The 26,509-nt window shown below is 40.8% G+C and overlaps 1 protein-coding gene across 1 annotated transcript in view; it reads left to right on the top strand.

The window, feature by feature from the left end:
* LOC132394399 (serine/threonine-protein kinase 24-like) overlaps window positions 1–19,503 on the top strand; it is a 71,077-nt gene extending 51,574 nt beyond the window's left edge. Inside the window, exons 8-12 of the mRNA XM_059970484.1 lie at window positions 7,704–7,849; window positions 8,960–9,086; window positions 12,692–12,760; window positions 12,995–13,131; window positions 15,432–19,503. Of these exons, the coding sequence (XP_059826467.1) occupies window positions 7,704–7,849; window positions 8,960–9,086; window positions 12,692–12,760; window positions 12,995–13,131; window positions 15,432–15,465 (513 nt within the window). The 3' untranslated portion in view covers window positions 15,466–19,503. The remainder of the gene's footprint in view (window positions 1–7,703; window positions 7,850–8,959; window positions 9,087–12,691; window positions 12,761–12,994; window positions 13,132–15,431) is intronic.
* The last annotated feature ends 7,006 nt before the right edge of the window (window positions 19,504–26,509 follow it).

Genomic DNA, 26,509 nt, shown 5'->3' with positions numbered 1-26,509 from the left:
GGAAACATGTTAAGTAAAGTCCAGGTTTCCGCTGGGTCCTAAAGACCACCACACTCATACATGTTAAATAAGGGACTTGAGCATCCGTGAATTTTGGTATCCATGGGGGGGGTCCTGGAACCAATCCCCCGCAGATAAGGAGGGCCGACTATATGCCAAAAATTCGACTGTGTCAGGGCACAAGTGAGTGTAGTTGTTATTACTAAGGAGCACCTACTTGGGAAACTGAACGATCTGAAGGTAGATAAGTCACCTGGATCAGGAGGACTACACACCCCAGGATTCTGAAGGAGGTAGCTGAAGACATTGTGGAAGTATTAGTGATGATCTTTGAAGAATCACTAAACTCTGAAATGGTTCAGGAGGACTGGAAAATTGCAAATGTTACTGCACTCTTTAAGAAGGGAGGCAGAAGAAAGGAAATTATAGTCCAGTTGGCCTGACTACCAGTGGTTGGGAAGATGTTGGAGTCCATTATTAAGGATTGGGTTTTGACGTGCTTGCAGGCACATGATAAAATAGGCCATCAGATATAGGAGCAGAATTATGCCATTCAGCCCATTGAGTCTGCTCTGCCATTTTGTCATGAGTGATCCCGGATCCCATTCAGTCTCATACACCTGCCTTCTCACCATATGCCTTGATGCCCAGACCAATCAGGAATCTTATAAACTTCTGCTCTGAATTTACCCATGGACTTGGCCTCCACCACAGTCTGTGACAGAGTATTCCTCAGATTCACCACTCTTTGGCTAAAAAATTCCTCCTGACTTCTGTTTTTAAAGTTTGCCCCTCAATTTTGAGGTTGTGCCCTCTAATCTGGATACCACCACCAGAGGAAACATCTTCTCCACATCCATCTTATCTAGTCCTTTCAACATATAACAGCATGGAAACAGGCCATCTCGGCCCTCCTAGTCCGTGCCGAACTTTCACCCCGGTAGATCTCAATGAGATCCCCACGCATTCTTCTAAATTCCAGTGAGTACAGGCCCAAAGATGCCATACTCATATATTAATCACTTCATTCCTGGAATTATCCTCGTGAACCTCCTCTGGACTCTCCAGTGACAATACATACAGATAAGGGGCCCAAAACTGTTGACAATACTCCAAGTGCAGCCTGACTAGTGTCTTATAAAGCTTCAGCATTATGTCCTTGTTTGTATATTCTATCCCCTGTGAAATAAGTGCCAACATTGCATTTGCTGCCCTTACCACAGATTTAACCTACGAATTAACCTTCTGAGAGTCTTGCATGAGGATACCAAAGTCCGTTTGCACCTTTGATGTTTAAACTAAACCTGTTTAGTTAACAGTCCACATTATTGTTCCTTTTACCAAAATGGATTATCATACATTTCTCAATACTGCATTCCATCTGCCTCTTGTTTGCCCATTCTTCCAATTTATCCTAGCCCTGCTTCAATTGCATTGCTTCCTCAGCACTACCTACCCCTCCACCTACCGTTATTTCATCTACAAACTTTCCACAAAGCCATCAATTCCATTATCCAAATCATTGACAAATGATGTGGAAAAATAGCGGTCCCAATATTGACCCCTGAGGAACATCATTTGTCACTGGCAACCAACCATAAAAGGCTCCCTTTATTCCCAAACATTGCCACCTGCCTGTCAGCCATGCCAGTATATTTCCTGTAACACCATAAGATTTTATCTTATTAAGCAGATCATGGGAGGCACGTTATAAAATGTCTTCTGAAAATCTAAGTAAATGACATCTACTGTCTCTCCTATTTCCACCCTGCTTGTTACTTCCTAAGAAATCTAACAGATTTGTCAGGCAAGATTACCCTTTCAGAAACCATGCTGACTTTGACTTATTTTTATCATTAGTCTCCAAGTACCCTGAAATTACTTCCTTAAGAATGGACTCCAACACTTTCCCAACTACTGAGGAGAGGCTAATAATTTTCTCTTTTTTGTCTTCTGCCCTTCTTAAGGAGTGGAGTGACATTTGCACTTTTCCAGTCCTCCGGGACCATGCCAGAATCAAGTGATTCTTGAAAGATTGTGACCAATGCATCCGTTAGCTCTTCAGCAACCTCTTCCAGGACTATGGGATGTAGTCCATCTGGTCCAGGTGACTTATCCCCACCTTTGAGTTTGCCTTGCAGTTTTTCCTTTGTAATAGCAATGACACCTGCTCCTGCTCCCTGACACTCACTGATCTCTAGCATACAGCTAGTGTCTTCCATAGTCAAGACTGAAGCAAAATACTTACTAAGTTCATCTGCCATTTCTTTGTCTCCCATCGCTACCTCACCAGCATCATTTTCCAGTGGTCCAATATCAACTCTCCCCTCCCCTTTATTCTTTATATAAACTGAAAAACCTTCTAGTATCCTGCTTTATATTATTGGCTAGTTTGCCTTCAGTTTTCATCTTTTCCCTTTTTATAGCTCTTTTACTTGCGTTTTGTTGGATTTTAAAAGCTTCCCAATCATGCCATTTCCCACTCACTTTTTTTTCCTTATATGCCCTCTCCTTGGGTTTTATGCAGTCCTTAACTTCCCTTGTCAGCCATGGTTGTCTTGTCCTGCCATTTGAGAACAGCTACTTCTGTGGGACATATCTATCCTGCGCCTTGTGATCTATTCCCAGAAACTTCAACTACCTCTCTTCTGCTGTCATCCCTGCCAGTATCCCCCTTCAATCCACATGGTCAAGCTCTTCTCTCATGCCTCTGTAATTCCCTTTATTCCATTGCAATACTGATGTGATTTATGCTTCTCCCTCTCAAATTGCAGTATGAATTCAATCATATTATGATTCCTGCTTCCCAAGGGTTCCTTTACGTTAAGCTGACTAATAAAATCTGGGTTATTACACAACACCCAATCTAGGATAGCCTTTCCCTTAGTAGGCTCGAGCACAAGCTGCTCTAAATAGCCATCTTGTAGGCATTCAACAAATTCCCTGTCTTGCAATCCAACGCCATCCTGATTTTCCCAGTCCCCTTGCATATTGAAGTTTCCCTATTACCATTGTGACATTATTATTATGACTTGTCCTCTCTAGCTCCCTTTGCAATCTCAACCCCACATCTTGGCTACTATTTGGAGGCCTATATATGATACCTGTAATGTGTTTTTTTTTTCACCCTTGCAGTTTTTTAGCTCCGCCCACAAAGATTTGACATTCTCTACCCCAAGTCACCTCTTTCTAAAGATGTAATTCCATCTCTTACCAATAGAGCCACACCACTGTCTATGCCTTCCTGCCTGTCCTTTTGATACAGATGTTGAGCTCCCAAATATGACTTTCTTTCAGCCACGACTCAGTGATACCCATAATGTCATACCATCCAATCTCTAATTGCGCCATGAGTTCATCCTCCTATTTCTGAATGCTATGTGCATTTAAATACAGCACCTTCAGTCCTGCATTCTTCACCCTTGTGAATTTTACCCCTGTGGTACAACTTAACTCTTTGCTCTGTCTGCAGTTGTAGCCAACCATTGGCTTGACCCTCCTTATATTCATGTTACACCCATCATCTACTTGTAAACCTGTTGGCTCATACTCAGTTTTATTGTATTGGTTCCCATCCCACTGCCATATTACTTTAAACCACTTCCACCAGTTCTAGCAAACCAGTTCAAGGATGTTGATCTCCCTAGGATGCAAGTGTAACACGTCCTTTTTGTACAGGGCATACCAGAAGAGGTTCCAATGATCCAGAAATCTGAATTCCCTGCCCCTTGATCCAATTCTTCAGCCACACATTTATCCACCACCTAATTCTGTTCCTATCCTCACTGTGCGTGGCACAGGTAGCATTTCAGAAATCATTACTGTTGAGATCCTGCTCCTCAGCTTCCTTCCTATCTCCCTGTATTCTGTTTTCAGGACCTCCTCCCTTTTTGTACCTATGTAGTTGGTACCAATACGTACCATGACTTGGCTGCTCGCTCTCCTTTTCAGGATATTGTAGACTTTGGCACTTGTGAGGAAATCTACTATCTGTGTTTCCTTTTCACGTCCACAGAATCACCTGTCTGTCCCCTAACTATAGCGTCCCATTTTACTACTGCTGTCCTCTTCAGTTTCCTGCCCTTCTGAGCTACATGGCTAGACTCAGTGCCAGAGGCACATCCACTATTCCTTTCCCCAAGTAGCTCGACCTCCCCAACAGTACTCAAAATGGAGTACTTATTGTTGAGTGCTCTCTCATTCTTTCTTCCCTCTCCTGATAGTCACCCGTTTTTCTGTCTCCTGTAGCCTTGGCATGACTAACTCCCTGTAGTTCTGTCTATCACCACTTCACTTTCCCTAACAAGCCGAAGGTTGTTGAGCTGCAGTTCCAGTTCCTGTTCCCTAACATGATCTCTAAGAAGCTACATCTTGATGCACCGGGTGACCATCAGGGAGGCAGGTAGAACCCCACTTCTCTCAAGAGTTAATTCAGAAAAAAAGAAATAAGGAATTAACTTACTTACTTGCCTTGCTTCCGTCTGTTCTTGCTGAAGCTTTGTTGAGCCAGAGTCTTACTATGCTGACTCAGACTATTCCGACAACCGCTCCCAAGATGACTGCTCCGCTGGTGGTGGTACTTTTCTATGGAGACTGGGTTTTTAATGCTCTTCACCAGACTTGGGCTGGAATGCTTCTGTTGCGTCTGCACAGTACTCCATTCGAAGACTTCCGCTGAAAAACTTCCTGCTTTTTAAAGCTCTTCACTGGACCTGCGTTGGAGTGCTTCTGTTGCATCTGCACAGTACTCCAGGCCTAAGTCAGCATGGTTGCTTTAGGGGGATATATTGCCTGACAAATCTGTTGGAATTCTTGGCGGAAGTAACGGGCAGGATAGGCAAAGGAGAGTCAATGGATTGTTTACTTGGATTTTCAGATGGCCTTTGACAAGATACCACATCTGAAGCTGCTAAACAAAGTAAGAGCCCATGGTATTATAGGAAAGATACTCACATGGACAGTAAAAGTAGGATAAAGGGGGGCTTTTCTAGTTGGCTGTCAGTGACTAGAGGTGTTCTGCAGGGGTTGGTGTTGGGATGGCTTCTTTTTACGTTATATTGTTAAAGAAGGTGAATGGTATGTTGGCATTCGTCAGCTGTGGGATTGAGTTCAATAGCTGTGAAGTAATGTTACAGCTATGTAAGACCTTGGTCACCTGGATTACTGTGTTCAGTTCCAGTCACCTCACTACAGGAAGGTCATGATACTATAGAAAGAGTGCAGAGGAGATTTTACAAGGATGTTGCCTGGATTGGGGAGCATGCCTTATGAGAATAGGTTGAGTGAACTCAGCCTTTTCTCCTTGGAGCAACAGAGAATGAGAGGTGACCTGATAGAGGTGTATAAGATGATGAGAGGCATTGATCATATGGATAGAGGCTTTTTCCCAGAGCTGAAATAGCTGCCACAAGAGGACACAAGTTTGAGGTGCTTGGGAGTAGGTACAAAGGAGATGTCTGGGGTAAGTTTTTTACTCAGAGAGTGGTGAGTGCATGTAATGGGCTGCCAGCAACGGTGGTGGAGGTGTATTATGATAGGGTCTTTTAAGAGACTCTTGGATAGGTACATGGAACTTGGTAAAATAGAGGGCTTTGGGTAACCCTAGTAATTTCTAAGGTAGGTGCATGTCTGGCACAACTTTGTGGGCCGAAGGGCCTGTATTGTGCTGCAGGTTTTCTGTGTTTCTGACTTCTTCAACCTGGTGGTGTGGGAGCTACCTCCTTCACAATTGTGGCAGCAAGCGGAAAGCGTGGGCTGGATGGTGGAGGTGCTTGATGGAGCCTGCTTTCTTGTGGATGTGCTCATTGGTGGGGAGGGCTTTACCTGTGATGGACTGGACTGTATCCACTACTTTTTATAGGCTTTTCCATTCTTGGCCATTGGTGTTTCCATACCAGGCCGTGATGCACTCAGTCAGGATACTCTGCACGGCACACCTGCAGAAAGCTGTCAAAGTTTTAGATGACATGCTGAACTTGTGTAAACTTCAAAGAAAGTAGAGGCGCTGCCGTTGAACATTTTGTTGGAGTTGCTGACCAACCTTTTGTTTGAGAGCTTGTGTATGAATTTACTGTTGCATTCTCTGTGTTAAGAATGCTTCAGTAACTGTAAACCATTTGGAGCTTCCTAAAGACGCAGAGTGGCATAAGGTTTTTGCCAGTTAGAGTGACTAGATGTCTTAATTTCCTCTGCTCTTGGGGTGCTTTGTTTAACTTCATTTAGATGTAACAGCAACCAGCTATTGTTCTTCTGTAAGGTCCCTGAGCATTGAAGGAACACTGAGTTGTTTCAGGCTCACGTCAGCAGTACAGTGGTCGCAAAAGGCATTCAGTCATTTTCTTAAACCTGGCAATGCTGTCGAGTTAGCTGGAATGACAGAACAAAATTCAGGATGTGAATGACTCACTATGCCACAACTGCTTGCTTTTGATAACTCCCTGAGGGTTTTCAGATGAACAGGCTACAAATCATGATGGCATACATTGTGTGCAACTTTTTGCCTGAATGCTAATTTAAAATTAAATGGAAACATCAGAACTGAAGAACATCTGAGAACGGAACATAATTACTGGCTTGTGTTTAAGAGGAAGATTTCACAACTGCAAAGACCTTTAGCAACTAACAATGAGCTGGAGGAACTCAGTGGGTTGAGCAGCATCTGAGGAAGGAAAGAAATCGTCTGAAGTTTTAGCTTGAAACCTTGCATCAGGATTGAAATTGGAGAGGCGAGATGGCCAGCATACAGTAGGGAAGGAGAGTAATAAGAAATTACTTTGAGGTGATTCATAGACTGAGGAGAGGTGTGAGGTGACAGGTAGTGCCAGATAGTTCTAAGTATAATGAAAAACTTAGTTATTGCAGCCCAAAACATTGGAGACGCAACATTTGTAAGGAAAAAGAAATACATTCAATTTAAGTTCCTCAAAATTATATAAGAGCAAAAAAAGTCCATTGTATTGCAAAGTGGTCATAGTGCTGTTTTACTGAAATGGTAGTTAGGATTTTGCCAGTTGGTCCAAAAGCCGAATGGCAGAAGGGAAGTAGATATTCTTGAACTTGATGGTGCGGACTTCCTGCCTAATGGTAGCCGTGAGAAGGTATGGCCCAGACGGTGGGAATTTTTCATGATAGCTATTGCTGTCTTGAGGACACCAACTTACTGCCCTCTACTGTGCCTATTGTCTTGTTTATTATTTATTGTAGTGCCTGCTCTGTTTTGTGCACTTTATGCAGTCCTGGGTAGGTCTGTAGTCTAGTTTTTTGTGTTGTTTTCACGTAGTTCTGTGTAGTTTTTGTACTGTTTCATGTAACATCATGGTCCTGAAAAACATGGTCTCGTTTTTACTGTGCAGTTATGGTCGAAATGAAAATAAAAAGTGACTTGACTTGACTTGATCACCTCTTGTTGATACTATCAGTGGTAAGGAGGGATGTGTCAGTGATGTATTGGGCAGAGTCCACTGTTCTCTGCAGCTTTTGTGCATTCAAGTTGCTGTACCAGACCATGATGCCACTGGTCAGAATACTTTTGACAGTCCTCCTTTAGACGTTTGTTAGTATGTTGGGTACAATTAAATAATACAGCAAGTGTGAAGATGTTTAGCCTGGTTGCCACGCAAAGGACCTGACATTGTAGAATGATGAGCTTTGCTTTACTTTTCAGCTTTAAAGGGATTCATATGTACTTTATTTACTTTCTTAAGAGACCAACAGCAAAAGAGTTGCTGAAGCACAAGTTTATATTACGAAACTCCAGAAAGACCTCCTACTTGACAGAACTGATTGACCGGTACAAGCGGTGGAAGGCGGAACAGAACCACGAGGACTCCAGCTCGGGTGAATTAGACTCGTGAGTGTTGCTCTAGCACATACTCATATAAGGCTTAGGTGCATCCAATGAAACATGCGAAGCTATCTTGATGAATGTGCTATCACATAGCTCAGAAGTAGGTAATCAGGTCTGTGTTTCAATAACTATAGAGTATTTAGAACTTCCCAAAGTCATGCAGTGTGCATGTTTTTGTGGTAAATGGAGGTCTTCACTTTCTCAGATCAAGACACTGGTAAACCACATTTGGTGTTACATGCAGTTCTGTTTGCCGATGTCATTAAACCAGTATGGGTGGGGAAAAAAATTATGAAGGTGTTACTAGGACTTATGCCTTGCATTATAAAGAAAGACTGGATAGGCTGAGGCTTTTTTCCCGGAGCGCAGGAGGCAGAGGGGTGACTATATAGTTGGAAAAAAATTATAGGACATGGTAAGTCTTTTCCCCAGTGTAGGAAAATCCAAAATTAGAAGGTATAGGTTTAAAGTGAGAGGGGAAAGATTAAAAGAGAATCTAAGGGGGAAATTTTAATAGAGACAGTGGCGGGTGTATGAGTATGGAGTACCAGGGGTAGTTGTAAAGATGGTTACAGTTGTAGCATGTAAAAGATATTCAGAATGTTGCATGCTTAGAGGAATTTTGGAGGGATATGGGCCAAATGCAGGCAGATGGGACTGGCTCAGGTTGGCAGTTTGGTTGATGCATACGAGCTGGGCAGATGGGGATGTTCCAATGCTCTATGGCCGTGTGACTCTATCCAGTACATTCACTGTTTCTTTCTCCGCAGATACTGCTCGACTTGCTGAGCCTTCCAATATTTTTTGTTGTTGTTTCTGATTTTCTGCATCCACGTTCTTTTTTAAACTACCTCTCAGATCTGTGCTGCTGTCATGTTTCCACCTTTTCTGCTTCTCTCACCCTATCCAAATCTCCGAGGCGCTTATTCTTCTCAGATTTTAATTCTGTGAATTGGCGGGTTTTAGCATGTTAAAGGTGTTGTAAAAGCACGAGCTTGTGTAGCAGTTCTTTTTCTTGGTGAAATTGCCTTCCTTTGGTTTGGATGGATAAGTTTACCATGTGGATGATTTGTCAGGTAGATGTACCAGTTATGATTTTTTTCTTATCATTAGGGAAGCTGAAAGACAGGCATCAGGAGGGGAGGATACAAGTGACTGGATCTTTACAATCAAAGAGAACGACCCAACCAAACTACAAAATGGAGCAGGTCAGCTTGACAGCCTCAGCGAGAGTGATCAGGTACTGATGATCTTGGTCTTAAGTTTGATGAGCAAATCTTTGTAGTTCTACTGTCCTATTGCTGCTAAGGTGATCACTGGGTATTAAGATAAATTATTATGGTTTTAGCCAAATTAAAGTTCTGTCAAAATCTTATCTAATGTCGAGCACCACAGGTCACTGTGATGATATGCATTCATACATGTATATATTCTACATCACAACAGAAGGCATTCTCAAAGGACTTTAGTGGCCTGTAAAACACTTCAGAGTGCCTTGAGATTGTGAAATGCCTTACAAGAATACAACATTTCCTTTCTCTCATTTGAAACATGTCTTAAAACTCATCTGATTATCCAAGTTTTCAGTCATCCATTTTAGTTTTACTTTGGTGTTCAATCTTATACAGTATCACTTGTCAATATGAAATGATATGAGTCAGCTGCACCTTTCCTCATTCCCTGTCACGCCCACTGTTGAACTTGAACACACTCGAGGTCATCAGTCGCTTAAACGCAGTGATACCCTAGCGCCAGGGATCACCGGTTGGCCTCGGGTAACTGGCAAGAAGTGCCATTGCTGCTGGCCTGGAGCATGGACAGATGGGCACCGCCTCTAAAAGCTACCTCGCTGTGATCTACTGAAAGTCATCCCTCAAGCCAAATTTTAGTCATCCTACAAGGGTGGCAGGCACAGGCCCTGTCGCGCTCCTCGCTCGGTCACTCTCTCTGGACTGTGACCGCCACGGCCTCAGTACGGGGACCTCCGGCCCTTACCTTGCCTTCTCACTCCACCCATGACCAGCCCGCACCTGGCCAAGGACAGAAGCAAGTGCTGAGAGCCACGAAAACTAAATTGCGGAATAGACTGGACTTAAGGAACCCTCTTTGAGTATCGCTGTCTCCCATCACCCCTCGTTGGGACCGTCTTGTTGCGGGGAAACAAGCCCAGGGCTCCCACTGATTCAGCGATATTGGTGTGTTGCGACGACTTTATTATGTTCATGCAAGGAAAATATGCACTGTGTATTTAATATTAAATTCATTAGATAAACCCTTTTAGAAACGAAATTGAGTGTATTAGCCACTTATAAGTGACTCATAATTGACTTATCACCTATATTCCGGTCGTGATTAACACCCCCCACCGTCAGCCGGTCTGCAAGAATATTGTCAATGTTAAACCAGTCCACAGTGCAAAAAAGGTTGGTGACCCCTGCACTAGGAGATCTTTAGAACTGAGATGAGGAGGGAATTTCTTCAGCTGAATATGTAGTGAATATGTGGAATTTGTTGCCACGGAGGGAGGTGGAGTCCAAATCATTGGGTGTATTTAAAGCAGAGACTGATTAACAACGCAGAAATTTACAGCACTTTACAGGCCCTTTGGCCCACAGTGTTGTGCCGATCACATAACCTCCTCTAGAGACTCCTTAGCATTTCCTTAGCGCGTAGCCCTCTGTTTTTCTAAGCTCCATGTACCTATCTAAGAAGCTCTTAAAAGACCCAATCGTTTCCACCTCCTCCACCACTGCTGACATTCCACGCACCCCCCACTCTCTGTGCGAAAAACTTAACTCCTGACATTCCCACTGTACCCATCTCCAAACACCTTAAAATTATACCCCTTCATGTAAGCCATTTCAGCCCTGGGAAAAAGCCTCTGACTATCCACATGATCAGTGCCCTTCATCATCTTATACATTTCTATCGGGTCACCTCTCATCCTCCATCGCTCCAAGGAGAAAAGGCCAAGAGCACTCAATCTATTCCCATAAGGTATGCCCTCCAATCCAGGCAACATCCTCGTAAATCTTCTCTGCATTCTCTCTATAGTATCCACATCCTTCCTGTAGTGAGGTGACCAGAACAGGACATAGTACTCCAAATGGGATTTGACATAACATATCGCCATAACATTACCTCACGGCTCTTGAACTCAATCCCATGGCTGATGAATGCCAACACAACATATGCCTTCTTAACAACACTGCTATCCTGACACGGACCCCAAGATCTCTCAGATCCTGCACACTGCCAAGAGTCTTACCATTTATATTATATTCTGTCTTCAAACTTGACCTACCAAACTGAGCCACTTCACACTTATCTGGGTTGAAGTCTATGTGCCACTTCTCAGCCCAGTTCTGCATCCTATCAATGTCTCGCTGTAACCACTGACAATCCTCCACACTATCCACAACACCTCAAACCTTATGTCATCAGAAAACTTACTAACCCACCCTTTCACTTCATTCGGGTCATTTATAAAAATCACAAAAGGGGGGGGGGGGGGGGGCGGTCCCAGAACAGATTCCTGCGGAACACCACTGGTCACTGACCTCCATGTAGAATACGAACCATTTACAACCACCCTTTGCCTTCTGTGGGCAAGTCAATTCACAAAACAAGGTCTCCTTGGATCCCATGCCTCCTTACTTTCTGAAGGAGCCTTGCATGGGGAACCTTATCAAGTGGCTTACTGAAGTCCATATACTGCTCTACCTAACCAGATTATGTCTCTCCAAATGCTCATAAATCCTGCCTCTCAAGATCTTCTCCAACAACTTGCCCACCACTGAATTCAGACTCACTGGTCTATAATTTCCTGGGTTATCTCTACTCCCTTTCTTGAACAGGGAACAACATTTGCAAGCCTGCAATCCTCCGGTACTTCTCCTGTCCTCATTGATGTAACAAAGATCATCGCAAGAGGCTCAGCGATCTCCTCCCTTGTTTCCCACAGCAGCCTGGGGTATATTTCATCTGGACCCAGTGACTTAATCTAACTTAATGCTTTTCAAAAGCTCCAAAACATCCTCTTTCTTAAATGTCTATATGCTCAAGTGTTTCAGTCCGCTCTAAATCATCCTCACAATTGCCAAGGTCTTTTTCCCTGGTGAATACTGAAGCAAAGTATTCATTAAGCACTTCTGCTACCTCCTCCGACTCCATGCACGTTTCCACCATTGCACCTGATTGGTCCTATTCTCAGATGGCTTATCCTCTTGCTCTTCACATACTTGTAGAATGCCTTGGGTTTTTCCTTAATCCTGCTCACCAAGGCCTTGTCATGGCCCCTTCTGGCTCTCCTAATTTCATTCTTGAGTTCCTTCCTAGCAACCTTGTAATTTTTCAGAGCTCTAACAGTAGGTATATATATGTATATTTTATAGTTGATTAAAAACAATGCAAAGCCGAAATAATATAAAGAAGAAGTGAGGTAGTGTTCATGGGTTCAATGTCCATTTAAGAGTCAGATGGCAGAAGCTGTTCATGAATGGCTGAGTGTGTGCCTTCAAGCTTCTGTACCTCCTTCCTGATGGTAGCAATGAGAAGAGGGCATGTCCTGGGTGATGGGAGAACTTTATAATGGATGCCTCCTTTCTGAGGCGTGGTTCCTTGAAGATTTTAATAGCTTCTTTCGGTCCTTTGCAGTAACATCCCTCCCCATACCAGATAGTGATGCAGCTTGTCAGAATACTCTCCACGGTACATCTATAGACTTTGTTCCTTGCAAGAAAAATATAAACCAGCTTTAATGTATAGATTTGGATCATCATTACCCACTGAAGCACAGTTATAGTCTACAAGTTAGTAGTATTCAACTACTATTCTTTGTTTTAGGTCCAAGATGCTCCAAAGCAATCACAGTCTCAATGTTTACCGACAATTATTTCTCCATTATTTACTGAGGTAAGCAAAATTCATTTACGTGAGTGTAATTCAGTTGTTGAATATTCCATTCATTTTCACATATCTATAATGAATTAATTGATGCCCATGTTCTGGTCCATTGTGTTGATCTGATACACAAAGTGCATGAGTCGATTGATACATGTTCCTGGTTAATTGACTGAAATGCTTTCACTCTGGGTTGAGTGGCTGGTGGGTTTCAGTGTGTTGACTGATTGATGGACACTATTTCAGCTCAAGGAGAAGATCCAGGCAGGTGGAGGCTACACTGAAGCTGTTGACGAACTGAGAGAGGCCTTTTTCCTGGCAGAAGAAGCTTGTCCGGGCATTTCTGATGCACTTGTGAACCAACTTGTGCAAAGACTTCAGAGGTATTTGCTATCATTAAGACAATAATACTGTTTTTCAAAACCTATTTAGCCATTCAAATTATATTAGCTGAGCCTGAACCCAAAAGCTTCCATTGTTATTCTTGTGTGCAATTTGTAATTGTTTTAAAGTTGAAGCAGACTATTGCTGTTTGATTTTTTTCCAGCCAATTTTACTCATGTTGCATCATCTATTGGTTTTAATGATCAATGACAGCTTGTAGATCGAGAAGACTGTGTGCAAAAGGGTAGGATTTTTTGGTGTAGCTGCAAGAAGTCATGGTTGACCCCAGCTGGAGCATTGAGTAGCTCTGTGCACCATATCAAAGGAAGGCTGTAGTGGTTGTGAGGGGAAAAATTCTGAATGATGTTTGGACTTCATAGATTAAATTAGACAAAAAGATGTATAGAATTATATTCCTTAGATTTGGAGGGTGAAGTGGGTGATTGAATTGAAGTTTTCAGTGTAAGGGGAACCAACTGGATAAGGATTGACTATATCTGGTGCCTTTCATGCTTGATTTGAAGGTGATGGTTAGACTGCATTTGGCACATTGAGAGCAGTTTTAGGTGCTGTATCTCAGAAAAGGTGTGCTAGCCTTTTGAGAGAGTCCAGAGGAATGATCCCAGGAATGAAAGACTTAATGTGTGAGGAGTATTTGATTGCTCTGGTCCTGTGGTTGATGGAGTTCAGAAGGATGGGGGGTTGGGGAGTTCATTGAAACCTCTCAAATACTGAATGGCTGGGTGGAACGGACATGGAGAAGAAGTTTCCATTATGTAGGTGAGTCTAGGATTCAAAAGCACAGTGACAAAATAAAGAGATGTCTCTTTAAAACAGAGAAGAAGAAGAATGTCTTCAGCCGGAAGCTACCAGGTCCTCAGGGTGTATTTAAGACAATGATTGATCTTGATCAATAACAGTTACTGGGGAAAAGAAGGTCTGCCGTGATTGAATGGTGGAGTGGAATTGATGGCACAGGGGGACTAATTCTGTTTCTATATGTTATGCTTTGTATAGCGATCTCATCTTGAATAAAGCAGGTTCTTTATGAATAACCTCAACTGTTTGGCCCCCTGGATTGATAACAGCTTAAGGGAGTCACAACAGAGTTGGGAATATTTTCTTCCTTTATTTACCCTCTGCATTTTGTGTCTGCATTTTGCTGGATCAAGTTAAACAGACCAGTTTGTGCCTCATACTGCAGTCATTATGTGGATGAACAAAACGTCAAAAGCTAATCATTTACAGGCAGTAAAGCCAGTAAACCATTTGTTACTGATTCATTAAGGTAAAAAGAACACGTGCAAACAAGCTGGAGGAACTCAGCAGGTCGGGCAGCATCCGGGGAAGTGAGCAGTCAACGTTTCGGGCCGAAACCCTTCTGAGACTGAAGAGAGAGGGGTCAGGGGCCCTATAATGAAGGTGGGGGAGGGTGGGAAGGAGAAGGCTGGTAGGTGCCAGGTGAAAAACCAGTCGGGAAAGATGAAGGGGTGGGGGAGGGGATAGGCAGGAAAGATGATGAAGGAATGTAAGGGGAAGCACTATGGGTAGTAGTAGAAGGCAGAATCATGAGAGAGGTGATAGGCAGCTAGAAGAGGAGGCAGAGTGAAACTGGGATGGGGGAAGGGAGAGGGAGTAGCACCCTCCGCTACTTTCTTGACAATAGACCTCACCAGTTCCCCAACACCACCCCACTCCTCCGGTTGGCGGAACTGGTATTCACACTTAATAACTTCTCTTTTGGCTTCTCCCACTTTCTTCAGACCAAGGGTATAGCTATGGGCACTTGCACGGGCCCCAGCTATGCTTGCCTCTTCGTGGGTTATGTGGAGCAATCTATGCTCCAAATCTATACTGGTACTGCTCCTCATCTTTTCAATCCCTCTCCCTTCCCCCATCCCAGTTTCACTCTTCCTCCTCTTCTAGCTGCCTATCACCTCTCTCATGATTCTGCCTTTTTCTACTACACATAGTGCTTTTCCCTTACGTTCCTCCATCATTCCTCCTGCTTCCTCTCCCCCACCCCTTGATCTTTCCCCTGACTGGTTTTTCACCTGGCACCTACCAGCCTTCTCCTTCCCACCCTCCCGTCACCTTCTTTATAGGGTCCCTGCCCCTTCCCCTTCAGTCCTGACGAAGGGTCTCAGCCTGAAACGTTGACTGCTCGTTTCCACGGATGCTGCCCGACCTGCTGAGTTCCTCCAGCTTGTTTGTATGTGTTGATTTGACCACAGCATCTGCAGTGTACTTTGTGTTTACTGTAAGGTAAAAAGAATAATCTTTGAAATTTCTATTTCAGATATTCATTAAGTGGGGCCAGTTCTTCCAACTGAAGGTGAATGTTCATTTCTGGAAAGATGATGCCGCTGAGACTACGTTGGTGCTCTTAACAGTGATCACATCCAACAACCTTACAAGATGTTATAGGTTATCCCCTGGACAAACAGCGCCAAAAGTCTCTCAGAGCAAATTATCAGCCAGTTTATGCTGCTTGAAGCTGTTAGTTTTTATCAATTTCTACCATAGTGCACATTTTCAGGTGGGATGAACTGCCTACCAATTTTTTTTTTTAAGTTTTGTTTTATATCCCAAATTGTATATTTAGGACTGAGATTCGGAAAGTGAAGCCTCTGCAGTGCCTCAGGTAACCTGCTTAACGTTGATTATAACTGGGAGATGGAGAGGTTCTCATTAGCTTGTGTACATTTGTGTATATAGAATCATTTTTACTGAAGGTGCAGATCATGAGCGCGCATTGGGAGCATAATTGACTTATTGTACAGCCTCAGGGTCTGAAATGACCTGCTTCTACTCAGTTCTCAGGTGGCTCGAGACCCATGAGGGATCTGATGACTCCACCGTAGGTGGGTCAGGGAGCGCTTGATGGAGAGGGGAGGGGTTGGGTAGTTCGGGTGTTGTTTGCTCCTTCTGCTGTTTGTGCTTGGCCTCCATTCGTTCCTGTCATTGAGACTTAAGGTGTTTAGTGCCTTCCCGGATGCTGCTTCAACAAACTTGAGCGGCATGGTAACTGTATAAATCACATCAACAACCAATTGCTTATGTGGACTTTGTTCTGTGGATGAAACTTCGAAAGGGCCATTGTTAAATATTACCTGTATAGATCGAATAATGTTCTGGTGACTATTTAGTTGTTTTCTGGACCTTGCCATTTTTGTAATTACACTGTCCAACTTGGATGATCTTGGGTCACTTTTTAGTAGTTTCTCATTTCCATCTGGCCCAACTCAATTACTTTTTGAAATCTAGCACCCTTAGATGACAAGAGATGAACAGCTCCATCTGAGTTGTGTTTGTTACCTTGCAAGAGTTCAGAATGACAAATGATGTTTTCTTTGATCTTTCACTGGGTTTTCAAAGCAATTCAAGCAAAATTGGAAATGACCAGTTGTCACCTTGCTATTCTTAGTAAGTTGCATCTTTGATGAGATAACCATAGTTGCCAAGATGATATCTGTCCCTTCAAGAAGCATTTAGTCTGGATCTTAGAGACTTCCTTGTATGTCTCAGAATAAATAATCCAGTGTGTCCTTTTACATCAGTTTAAGTTTTGAGCTGGTGAGGTAACTTCTGTAGAAGATTAATTGTCAACTTCTAGGCAAATAGATTGGAAAGATTATTTTCTGCATCAGAAAGTTAGATTCTCTTGTGTTTTAGAGTGTGTGCCAGCACCTGGCTTCAGATGTTTCAGACTGTTACATTGCTATTAATTTGCAGTAGTAAATGTCAAGCTAATGAGGGAGAGAGGCTTCAGGAGCTCAACAATGTTGAATCAAGCTAAACAGGCCAAATCACACATTGTGTGCGCCAGAAAGCATTGATCAGTCAAGAGCTACTTGAACATCAGAAAAGTTGTAGATGCAGGGAATCTCAAAATAAAAATATGACACTGCGAACACGCAGCAGATCTGGCAGCTTTGATGGGAAGAGAAGCTGTTAGCATTTCAGTTTTGGGATCTTTTGGCAGAACTGAGTAAGAGAGAAGGCGGGTAGAGAGGTAGGGGTGGGCATTTTCTCAGAAGGGTGAAATATGGCTATTGAGGGACTGTTAATCTACTTTGTGTAATAGATTGCTGATATTGTAACATTGGTATATAGCATAATTAGAACAAACTGTACAAATGTAAGAGGAAAGGGTGTGTTGGCAACCAAAAATGGCCAGTTCTGATACAAGCTGAAAGAGGATTTTTGGAAGATGGAGAATTGGATCGTGTGCCTAGATGAAACATGAGGTGATTTTCCTCAAACTTGCAATAGATCTCATTATCAACCTCCATAAATCAAAGCTTTCGCAGAATTGCTAAACCTTTAAACCTGGTTTAAAGCATAATTCCCATCCCTATAAATAATTGATTTTTATCTCTGATCCTTAAAGGAATTTAGAGAAACAACACAGAGTAGGCCTTTCTGACCCCTTGAGCTGTACTGCCCAGCAAACCCCGACAACCCCGACTTAATCATAACCTGTTTGCAGGACAATTTACAATGACCAATTAACCCATCTGGTACGTCTTTGGACTGTGGAAGGAACCCGGAGGAAACACACATATTTCACAGGGAGGATGTACAGAGGCTCCTTACAGAGGATGCTGGAATTGAACTCCGTACTCCATCCTGAGTCGTGATAGTGTTGTGCTAACTGGCACCCACGAATGTACATCAGAGCTCGGCTTGTTCATTGGGCTGCAAGACTAAGAGGAAAATTTTGCTTGATGTTCCTTCATTTGATGGTATACCCAACTTAAAAAAAAAAACCAGAATGATGCAAATACTCAGCTTTTGTGGGAAGCAAAACAGAATCACCATTTCCCTTGTCAATTCTTTGACAAATTTTCACATTTACAACCTTATTTGTCAGATGCATAAGTGAAAGCTTGGTATTTGTGTGACTGATGCACTCCACTGTTCTAACTTGCCACATGCTTGTAACATTCTTACTATGCAATAGAACCAAAGAGTCCTGGATTCAGGATCCTTCCTGAAGGGTTTATGTTGTATAACTAACACAGTAAACTTCCCAAGTGTTTTGCATATCAGAGTCTCTTTGAGACTACCTGCAAACAACTCATGCAGCTTTAATTGGTTGAAAGGAGTATCTGAAGTACAATGTTTAATCTATAGTTGTGCCAGTGTAAATATTCAATTTTTGTTGGATTATGCCTGAGAGAATTTACTATGTCTACAGCTTTGGCATCTTGCATCCCAATTCTAATGTTTCAGATGAAGTCCAACGTCACTTTTGACCATTAAAAATGCAACTTTGGGATGTTTAAAGTTTGCGAATTTCTACAATCAATATTCCGGCCCAGATCAGGTTATGTTTTATTCCATCATGTAATCACTTTGATTTGTACTGAAGACAAAGAGGAAACCAATTCCTGCTTCCACTCATTGCTGCAAAGCAATTCTGCTGTGTGTTCATTCCTTTAGCCAGTTAGTAAAATCACAGTGTAATATTTCATAAACATCAGAGCTAGCGCTTCTGTTGATTGAGTGAGCTAGTTGGTATTGGACCATCTTGTGCACTAATTAGAAAAGTTAGTGAATCACCAGAAGGCAGTGAGTAGTAATAATGTATGCTGGCTGCATTGTGATTGCCTACCTGATAGAATAGGCCACGAGGTACTACTTATAGATCCACTTTTGTAAAGAGTGTTAAACAATCTGTCATCACAGATTATAGTGTTTGCATTAAGTTCTGTTATTTAAAGATGCATATTTCCCTATTTGTTTGCACTATATAATTGGCCATTTTAAAGAAGTAAGGTGACATTAGACCTTGTGTAGTAATTAAGATCTTCAGTCTTGTCACCGTTTCCATTACAGAAGTGCCATGGCTCAGTCTACCCCCTTTACTGCGGTGGTGTGCTGCACTTTCCCTGTTTAGTTTGTATTACCTGGCTGCACTTTTGAAAGTATTTTTATTTTAATATTTCAAACATGGTACATGGATTGCAGTTTTTGTACCTGTTCTCTCCAGCTAACTGCAAATATTTTACAATCAAAAGGAATCTGTAATTAGTGTATTTTGTGCACATAATGGCAATAAAGTAGTAAGGTCATCAGAAAATGTTCTTAAACACAGGTACATTGTTCGGAATGATTCAATTAAAAAGACAATATTTTTATAATTGTGTGTAAAGAGCTAGTGTTGCAGTAAATCTGGTCCTTTAAGATGTTTAATAATGACAGGATACTTAATAAAGATGCTAATTAAATGTGTAAATTTCATTTTATGTAACATTGCTGACAGTTTATAGTCTTGTATATAATCCTTGCTTCTGTCATTCAACACAATGTACTGAAATTCTCTGTAAGCTTTTAAGTGATTTTAAATAAAAGGTGAATTCTGATGCAATGTAGAATGTTAGTTCTGTCAAAAGATGTTTTTGTAACTGAAGGAAGCACAGTGCATAGACAGCCTAACATAAGAACATAAGACATGATGTTGAAACAGAAGTTGTCCATTACTCCTTTGAGTTTGCTCTTTGATAAGACCATAAGTAATCTTCAAGCTCAGTTTCATTTTTCTGTCCAATGTTTATCTCAGCATATAACTGTATTTCAGTTGGTTCTTTTAGAGTATTCATGGTCCTTTGTGCACCTTGGGTATTTTTTAACCCAGTTTTTCCCTGCTTTCAGTCCTGAGAGAATGGCTTTTTCCCCTGAGACTGCTGCTCTCATGTGGAGGGGAAGCAGACTCCTGGTGTCCATTATGTGAATCCCTCTCAGTCTCGGGGTTCTGCAGCGCTGTATGTAACACTCCTCTGCTAGTTGCATTCATCAGCTTGCATTTGGGCAGACCCCACAACAGGCCTGGAGCTGCTTTAAACCCAGGAGATGCTGAGTGACAAATGTCTGTGGTATAACTGAGACCTAAGATAGTTGTGATCTCAGAGAGGTGGATTCAATGCTTATATTATTTTTAATGTTTTTAATGGTTTCTTAATTTTAATGCATTTTAATTTATTTTACTTGGTAATTATTTGATTGTAAGCATTTATAACTATTGTGTTTTGAAAAAGTGCCCCAGCATTGACAGAGGATTGAACTCTGTGCCCAGCCTTCTCAACTCTTTAAGCCTGTCTTCATCTGGTTCAAATTTCATAAGTTGTAGGAACATTTGGGACAGGTGAATTTGAGTGAAGCTATCCCTTCTGGTTCAAGAGCCTAATGGTTGAAGGGTAATAACAAGTTGCCCCTTGTTGTACTATGGGTTTTGGGTCTAGGTTTTCCTGAAGCCTTTCTGTTTAATTTTAAAAATGTGTAAGGCTGCAGCAAGTATGTATGGCATTAGAAAAGATCTTATTATCAGGATTGTGGATTTCGGAAACTGGAGTAAGTATCGATTTTTGGATTTTTCCATAGTAATTAAACACAACTTGAAGTGATGCTGATTAAACACCTAAATATTGGTCAAGAAGCTCCTGCTGGTCTTCACAAAAGTGCCATAGAATTGTATCCATCTGATAAGAGTCTCTATGCTACCTTATTTGAAATACAAGGAGTGTGTGGCAAGTAGATTGTTAAAACTGATATCCTCGTACTTCTTTTCATAATCTTTTTAAAGTGGTAAGTGTTATAAACTAGTGTAGGATTAGTGTAGCTTTTTATAAATGCCAAATTTAATAATTCATTTATAAAAAAAAGTCTTTTACACTGACAAGAAGCTTTGTATCCATTCACCATTTTATATGTATTTTTTAAAATTCCTCTCTGTGCCTTGTGGCTCATCAGGTGACAATCTTGCTGTTCCTTTAGCATTTTGTTTGCTTTTTTTAAAAAGAGGCAGAGTTGCTAGCTCAACCCGGCGCGGATGGAAAACGTGCTCGGAGCCAGCTGGATTTGAATCTGGAACCAGATGCCACTGCGTGACCGGCTGGCACATGTTATATTCTTGTTCCAGGTTTATGTTCATGGCACTGACAGTTCTGAATGACGAAGGTATCCTCTCTCCATCACATCCTGTGCCACCTGCTTACCTTACAGCATCAGTGTTTGTAAACTTTCACAATTATGGATTTGATGCTTCCCTTTTAACATTAGAGGGCGTGCTTCCAAAGCGAGAGAGGATCCGAAGGAAATGTGTGAGGCAGTTTATTTTTTTTAAGAGAGCTGAGTGCTCGGAATGCACAACCATGCGTGGTGGAAACAAAAAGAGACATTTTGAAGGCTCTTAGAAAGGCACATGACTGTACATACAATGAAAGGATATGGATTGTGTGCACAGAGAAGGAATTAGCATACTAAAGCACCCTTAGCTTAATTAGTTCAGCACGGCATGGTGGATAAAAAGGCCTGTCTTTGTTTTGTTTTATGTTCTCATATAGTTTTTTTTAATGTTTTGTGATGATTGAATTCTATAAATGTTAATGTAGTTTTGAATAGCTGTGTTAGATATTTTATGTCATTCAGTGGTTGGCAAGGTAGTCTCATTCAGAAAGTTGTGTGGCATGGGATCTTGGGAAACTTGACAGCATGGATTCAGGTTGACTTGCCCCATAGAAGGCAGAGGGTGGTTGTAGGTAGAGCATATTCTGTTTGGAGGAGTTCCGGGACCCAGCAGGTTTGTAACCTTTATAAATGACTTGGATGAGAAAGTGGAAGGATGGGTTGGAAAGTCTGCAGATGACATGAAGGTTGGTGGTGTTGTGGATAGTGAAGGTTGTCACGCCTTAGTGTAAGACATTGATAAGCAGCAGATCTGGGCTGATAAGTGGCAGATGGAGTCAATCTGGAAAAGTAAGAAGTGATACAGTTGAAAGTGGAAACTGAAGATAGAGTACAAGGTTATTGGCAGAATTTTTAATAGTGTGGGTGAACAAAGTTATCTTGGGGTCCACATCAACAAAATCCTCAAAATCGCCGCACAAGTTAACAAGGGTTTGCTTCGTTAGCTTTTATTAATCAAGATTATGTTCAAGAGCCACAGGATATTGTTAAAGATATCAGTGAACACTCCACCGAGTTGAATAGCATATATCTTCAGAATTTGGCCAGTTATCCCACCCAGACCAGATGCTTTAGGTTCACCCTCTTGAAAGATGTTCTCACATCAGCCTCAGACTGCAATCACCGGGTTGTTAGGGGCTGTGTAACTTTGTGAAGTTGTCTCCATGTTTTGTCAGTCAAAGTGAGCATAAAAGGAATTGAGTTCATCTGGGAGTGAAACCTTGTTGTCACCAATGTCACTGGGTTTCACTTTGTAGGAGGTGATTACATTCAGGTTCTGTTGAGCATCCTTCAGTGATTCAAGTTTGGTCTGGAATTGCCACTCTGCATGTGAAATGGCTTTCCAGAGGTCATACCTGGGCCTATTGTATTTTACTTGTTCGGCAGTCTTGAGCACCATTGATGTGGCCTTCAGCAGACTGTGGATCTCTTGGTTCTTCCATGACTTCTGATTGGGGAAGACGCTGAATGATTTTGTGGGGACACTGTGATGGAGAGCACTTGATAAACACACTATACTATAGTGATGTACTACATTAATGCAGGTATTTCTGTTTATTTTGTAATGATTGCAACTACATTGTAGGAGGCATCGTATTCTAATTCATGTGTACTCTTAAATAACTTTGTTGGCAATTAAAGATGGCATGTCCTAATATTAAAAAAACAGGACCTGATCACCCTCTGTAGGAAAGAGAGAGAGGGGGGTTGCCAGGAGTTCACATTGGACGAGAATAAGTATGGAGTTATGATAGTGTTTTTTGGTAGATATCTTTTTGTAAATATTGGCAGTTTTATTTTCACTATTTTCGCTAATTTTTGACATACCTAAAAAAGCACTTTTTCACTAAAGTGCTAAGCAATTCCATCCATTTCCCTTCTCGTTGACCCAACCCATGCATCTAACATATGGTGGCAGCTGTGCGATGGCCAGTCTCAAAGGGGTGAGTTCAGCTCTGGGGAGAGTGGGATTGCAGTCTCAATTCAGGAAGCCCCCTAATGAAATACTAAAGCTAGTTGACAAGATTAAAGAAGTTGATAAGAAATATTCTACTGCTCCTAGTAAGGAGCTTTATTAAAGAGGGTTGAACTTCAAATGGAGCATAGTTTGTTATTAACATCTTCGATTGAAAATCAATTAATTAAAACTGGGAGTCAATTTTATGTACATGGTGATAAATCTGGTAAATTATTGGCTAATCAATTGAAAACTGCTTCAGTTAAATGCCAGATTATTAAGATTCGTAAACGAGGTGGTATTCTGACGGTTAATCATAATGAGATAAATAAAGCTTTTCAAGAATGTTATATTTCTTTATATCAGTCAGAATTTCCCAATGATCCTACTACTATGCATGAGTTTTTAATGAAATTGAATATTCCAAAACTACCACCTAATGAATGTTTAACATTAGAAGCACCTATCATGGAAAAATAAATAAAGGATGCTATTTCTTCAATGAATTAAGGTAAAGCACCTGGTCTGGATGGCTATACAGCAGAATTTTAAAAATCTTTTTCTACTATACTTTCTCCTTGGTTATGCAGAATCTTTAAGGATGCATTATTTGTAGGTAAATTACCACAATCTTTTTATGGTGCCTCTATTTCCCTAATTCTCAAAAAAGATAAAGGATCCTACTGAATGTACATCATATAGGCCCATATCCTTGCTGAATGTAGATCCCAAGATTTTTTCTAAAATACTGGTGACCAAGTTGGAGAATATATTGCCTCAAATTATTTCTATTGATCAGACTGGATTTATTAAAAATGGTTATTTGTCCTTTAATATTAGGAGACTAATGAATATTGTTTATACTCCTTCATCTAGAACTCCAGAATGTGTCATTTCACTGGATGCTGAGAAAGCGTTTGACAGAGTTGAATGGGCATATTCATTTAGTATGCTTGAGAAATTTAACCTTAGCCCAAAATTTACATCTTGGATTAAATTGATATACTATACCCCTTTGGCTTTGGTATTTACTAATAATCAAAGATCTCCCTTTCTTCAGTTGTTTTGAGGCACCAGGCAGGGCTGTTCTCTTAGCCCATTACTATTTGATATTACCTTAGAACCCTTAGCTATTGCTATTCGAGACTCATCTAATATACTTAGTATTACCAGTGGGAATGAGATACATAAGCTATCACTATATGCAGATGATTGGTTACTATATATCTCTAATCCTGAGAAATCCATTCCTACAGTAATATCCCTGCTCACTCAGTTTAGTAATTTTTCTAGCTACAAACTGAATCTTAATAAGAGTGAACTCTTCCCATTAAACATGCAGGTTCCAATTTATAGACATTCAGCATTCAGATTGGTTACTGACTGTTTTACTTATCTGGGTGTTAAAATTACTAAGAAACAGAAGGATTTATTTAAGGTCAATTTTTTGCCTTTAATTGATCAGCTTAAACAAATGCTTACTAAATGGTCCCCATTGTCTTTATCACTGATGGGTCAAATCAATGCTATTAAAATGATTATTCTACCTAAATTTTTATATCTATTTCAAACGGTACCAATTTTTATTCCTAAATCCTTTTTTGATACTGTTGACTCTAAGATTTCCTCATATATATGGCAAAATAAAAATCCTAGGTTAAGTAAGAAATGCCTACAGAAGTCTAAAAAGGATGGTGGTTTGGCATTGCCAAATTTAAGATTTTATTATTGGTCAATTAATACCCGATTTTTAATATTTTGGGTGCAGGATTTGGATATAACTCAAAGTCCACAATGGGTGAACCTTGAATGTAAATCGGTACAAAGGTTTTCGTTGGTTTCTATTTTAGGGACTTCACTTCCCTGTGCTCTTTCTAAACTGAATAAACAAATGGCTAATCCAGTAATTAAATATACACTACGAATATGGTTTCAGTTTTGTAAATTTTTTGGTTTGAGTAAATTTATCCTATCAAGCCCGATTATATCTAATTTTTTTTCCAACCCTCTGTTATGGATCGAGCCTTTTGATATGGAAAATGAAGGGCATAATATGCTTTCGTGACTTGTTTTTGGATAATTGTTTCATGTCTTTTGAACAGCTGTCTAATAAATTTAATTTGCCCAGATCCCATTTTTTTAGATACTTACAAATTAGAAACTTTCTGAATATTGCATTATCTACTTTCCCGATTTCATATCCAATTGATATCATGGAAAAAGTATTGGCTTTAAACCCTCAACAGAAGGGTTTAATAACTACTATTTATGATATGATTATGAAAATACAGCCAGGTATATCTGATAAAATTAAAAATGAATGGGAAAGGGAATTTCAACTTGTATTACCGATAGAAAATTGGGAGAAAATTCTTCAATTAGTTAACTCTTCCTCTGTATGTTAAACATGTGTTAATACAACTTAAGGTGCTGCATAGGGCCCACATGATACAAGATAAACTAACTTGTTTTTACTCTCATATAAATCCTGTCTGTGATAGATGTCATTCTGAGGTAGCTTCTTTGATTCACATGTTCTGGCCTTGTCCACTTTTGGAAAAATATTGGAAAGATATTTTTGATACTATTTCAACAGTTCTGCGTATTGATTTGCAACCCTATCCTATTACTATTTTTTGGTTTACCAATGTTGGAACATTGTTATTTATCGTCCTCAGCTGATTGGATGATTGTTTTTGCTACATCAATGGCTAGAAGATCTATTCTGTTAAATTGGAAAGCGATTAACCCTCCTACTGTTCTTCAATGGTTTTCCCAAACTATATCATGTTTAAGTTTAGAAAAAATCACAACTGTCACTTCTGACTCTTCAGTTAACTTTGAAGAAACTTGGAGACCATTTATTCAACATTTTCACATGATGTAAGTTGACCTTTCCGAATTCCTATTATCAACCTTAAATGTATGGATAGAGGAGCGGAACTAACGACATTAATGATTTTATCTGATGTAATATAATAGCCCAGCTTTGTTTAGTTTTGTATTGTTTAGTATACTTTATTTTTCCCCTTTTTCAATTTGGGTTTTTTTTTCCTTTTGATTTTTTTCACATTTTTTATCATGTTTAATTTACATTAAGGGTTTGGGAGACTTAGTATGTTATTTCTAGTTTATATTCGTATATGCATTTATCAATTATGTAATCCCACTCTCTTTGCACTATTACTGCTGTTATGTATATGAATTTGAAAATTAATAAAAAGATTGAAAAAGACAAGGAAGCCCCCTGAGGCTGAAAGTGAAGCAGATGCCTAGAAAACTGCAGAGACCTCAGAGGAGGAAGAACTAAAGCCCAGGGCCAAATTCAGGCCAGAAGCAGAAGGACCTTCAAGTGCTACCACCTCCGAACTCTCCATGGAAGATCTGTTTAGATGCCTTCTATCTGCCCAGCGGAGGAGGGATGATGTTTTTAGGAAGGAACTCCAAAG

The sequence above is a fragment of the Hypanus sabinus genome, chromosome 5 (genome assembly GCF_030144855.1).
Source record: "Hypanus sabinus isolate sHypSab1 chromosome 5, sHypSab1.hap1, whole genome shotgun sequence".
Lineage (NCBI taxonomy): Eukaryota > Metazoa > Chordata > Chondrichthyes > Myliobatiformes > Dasyatidae > Hypanus > Hypanus sabinus.
The sequence above is the reverse complement of the archived record's forward strand: the minus strand, read 5'-3'. Positions and strand labels throughout refer to the sequence as shown.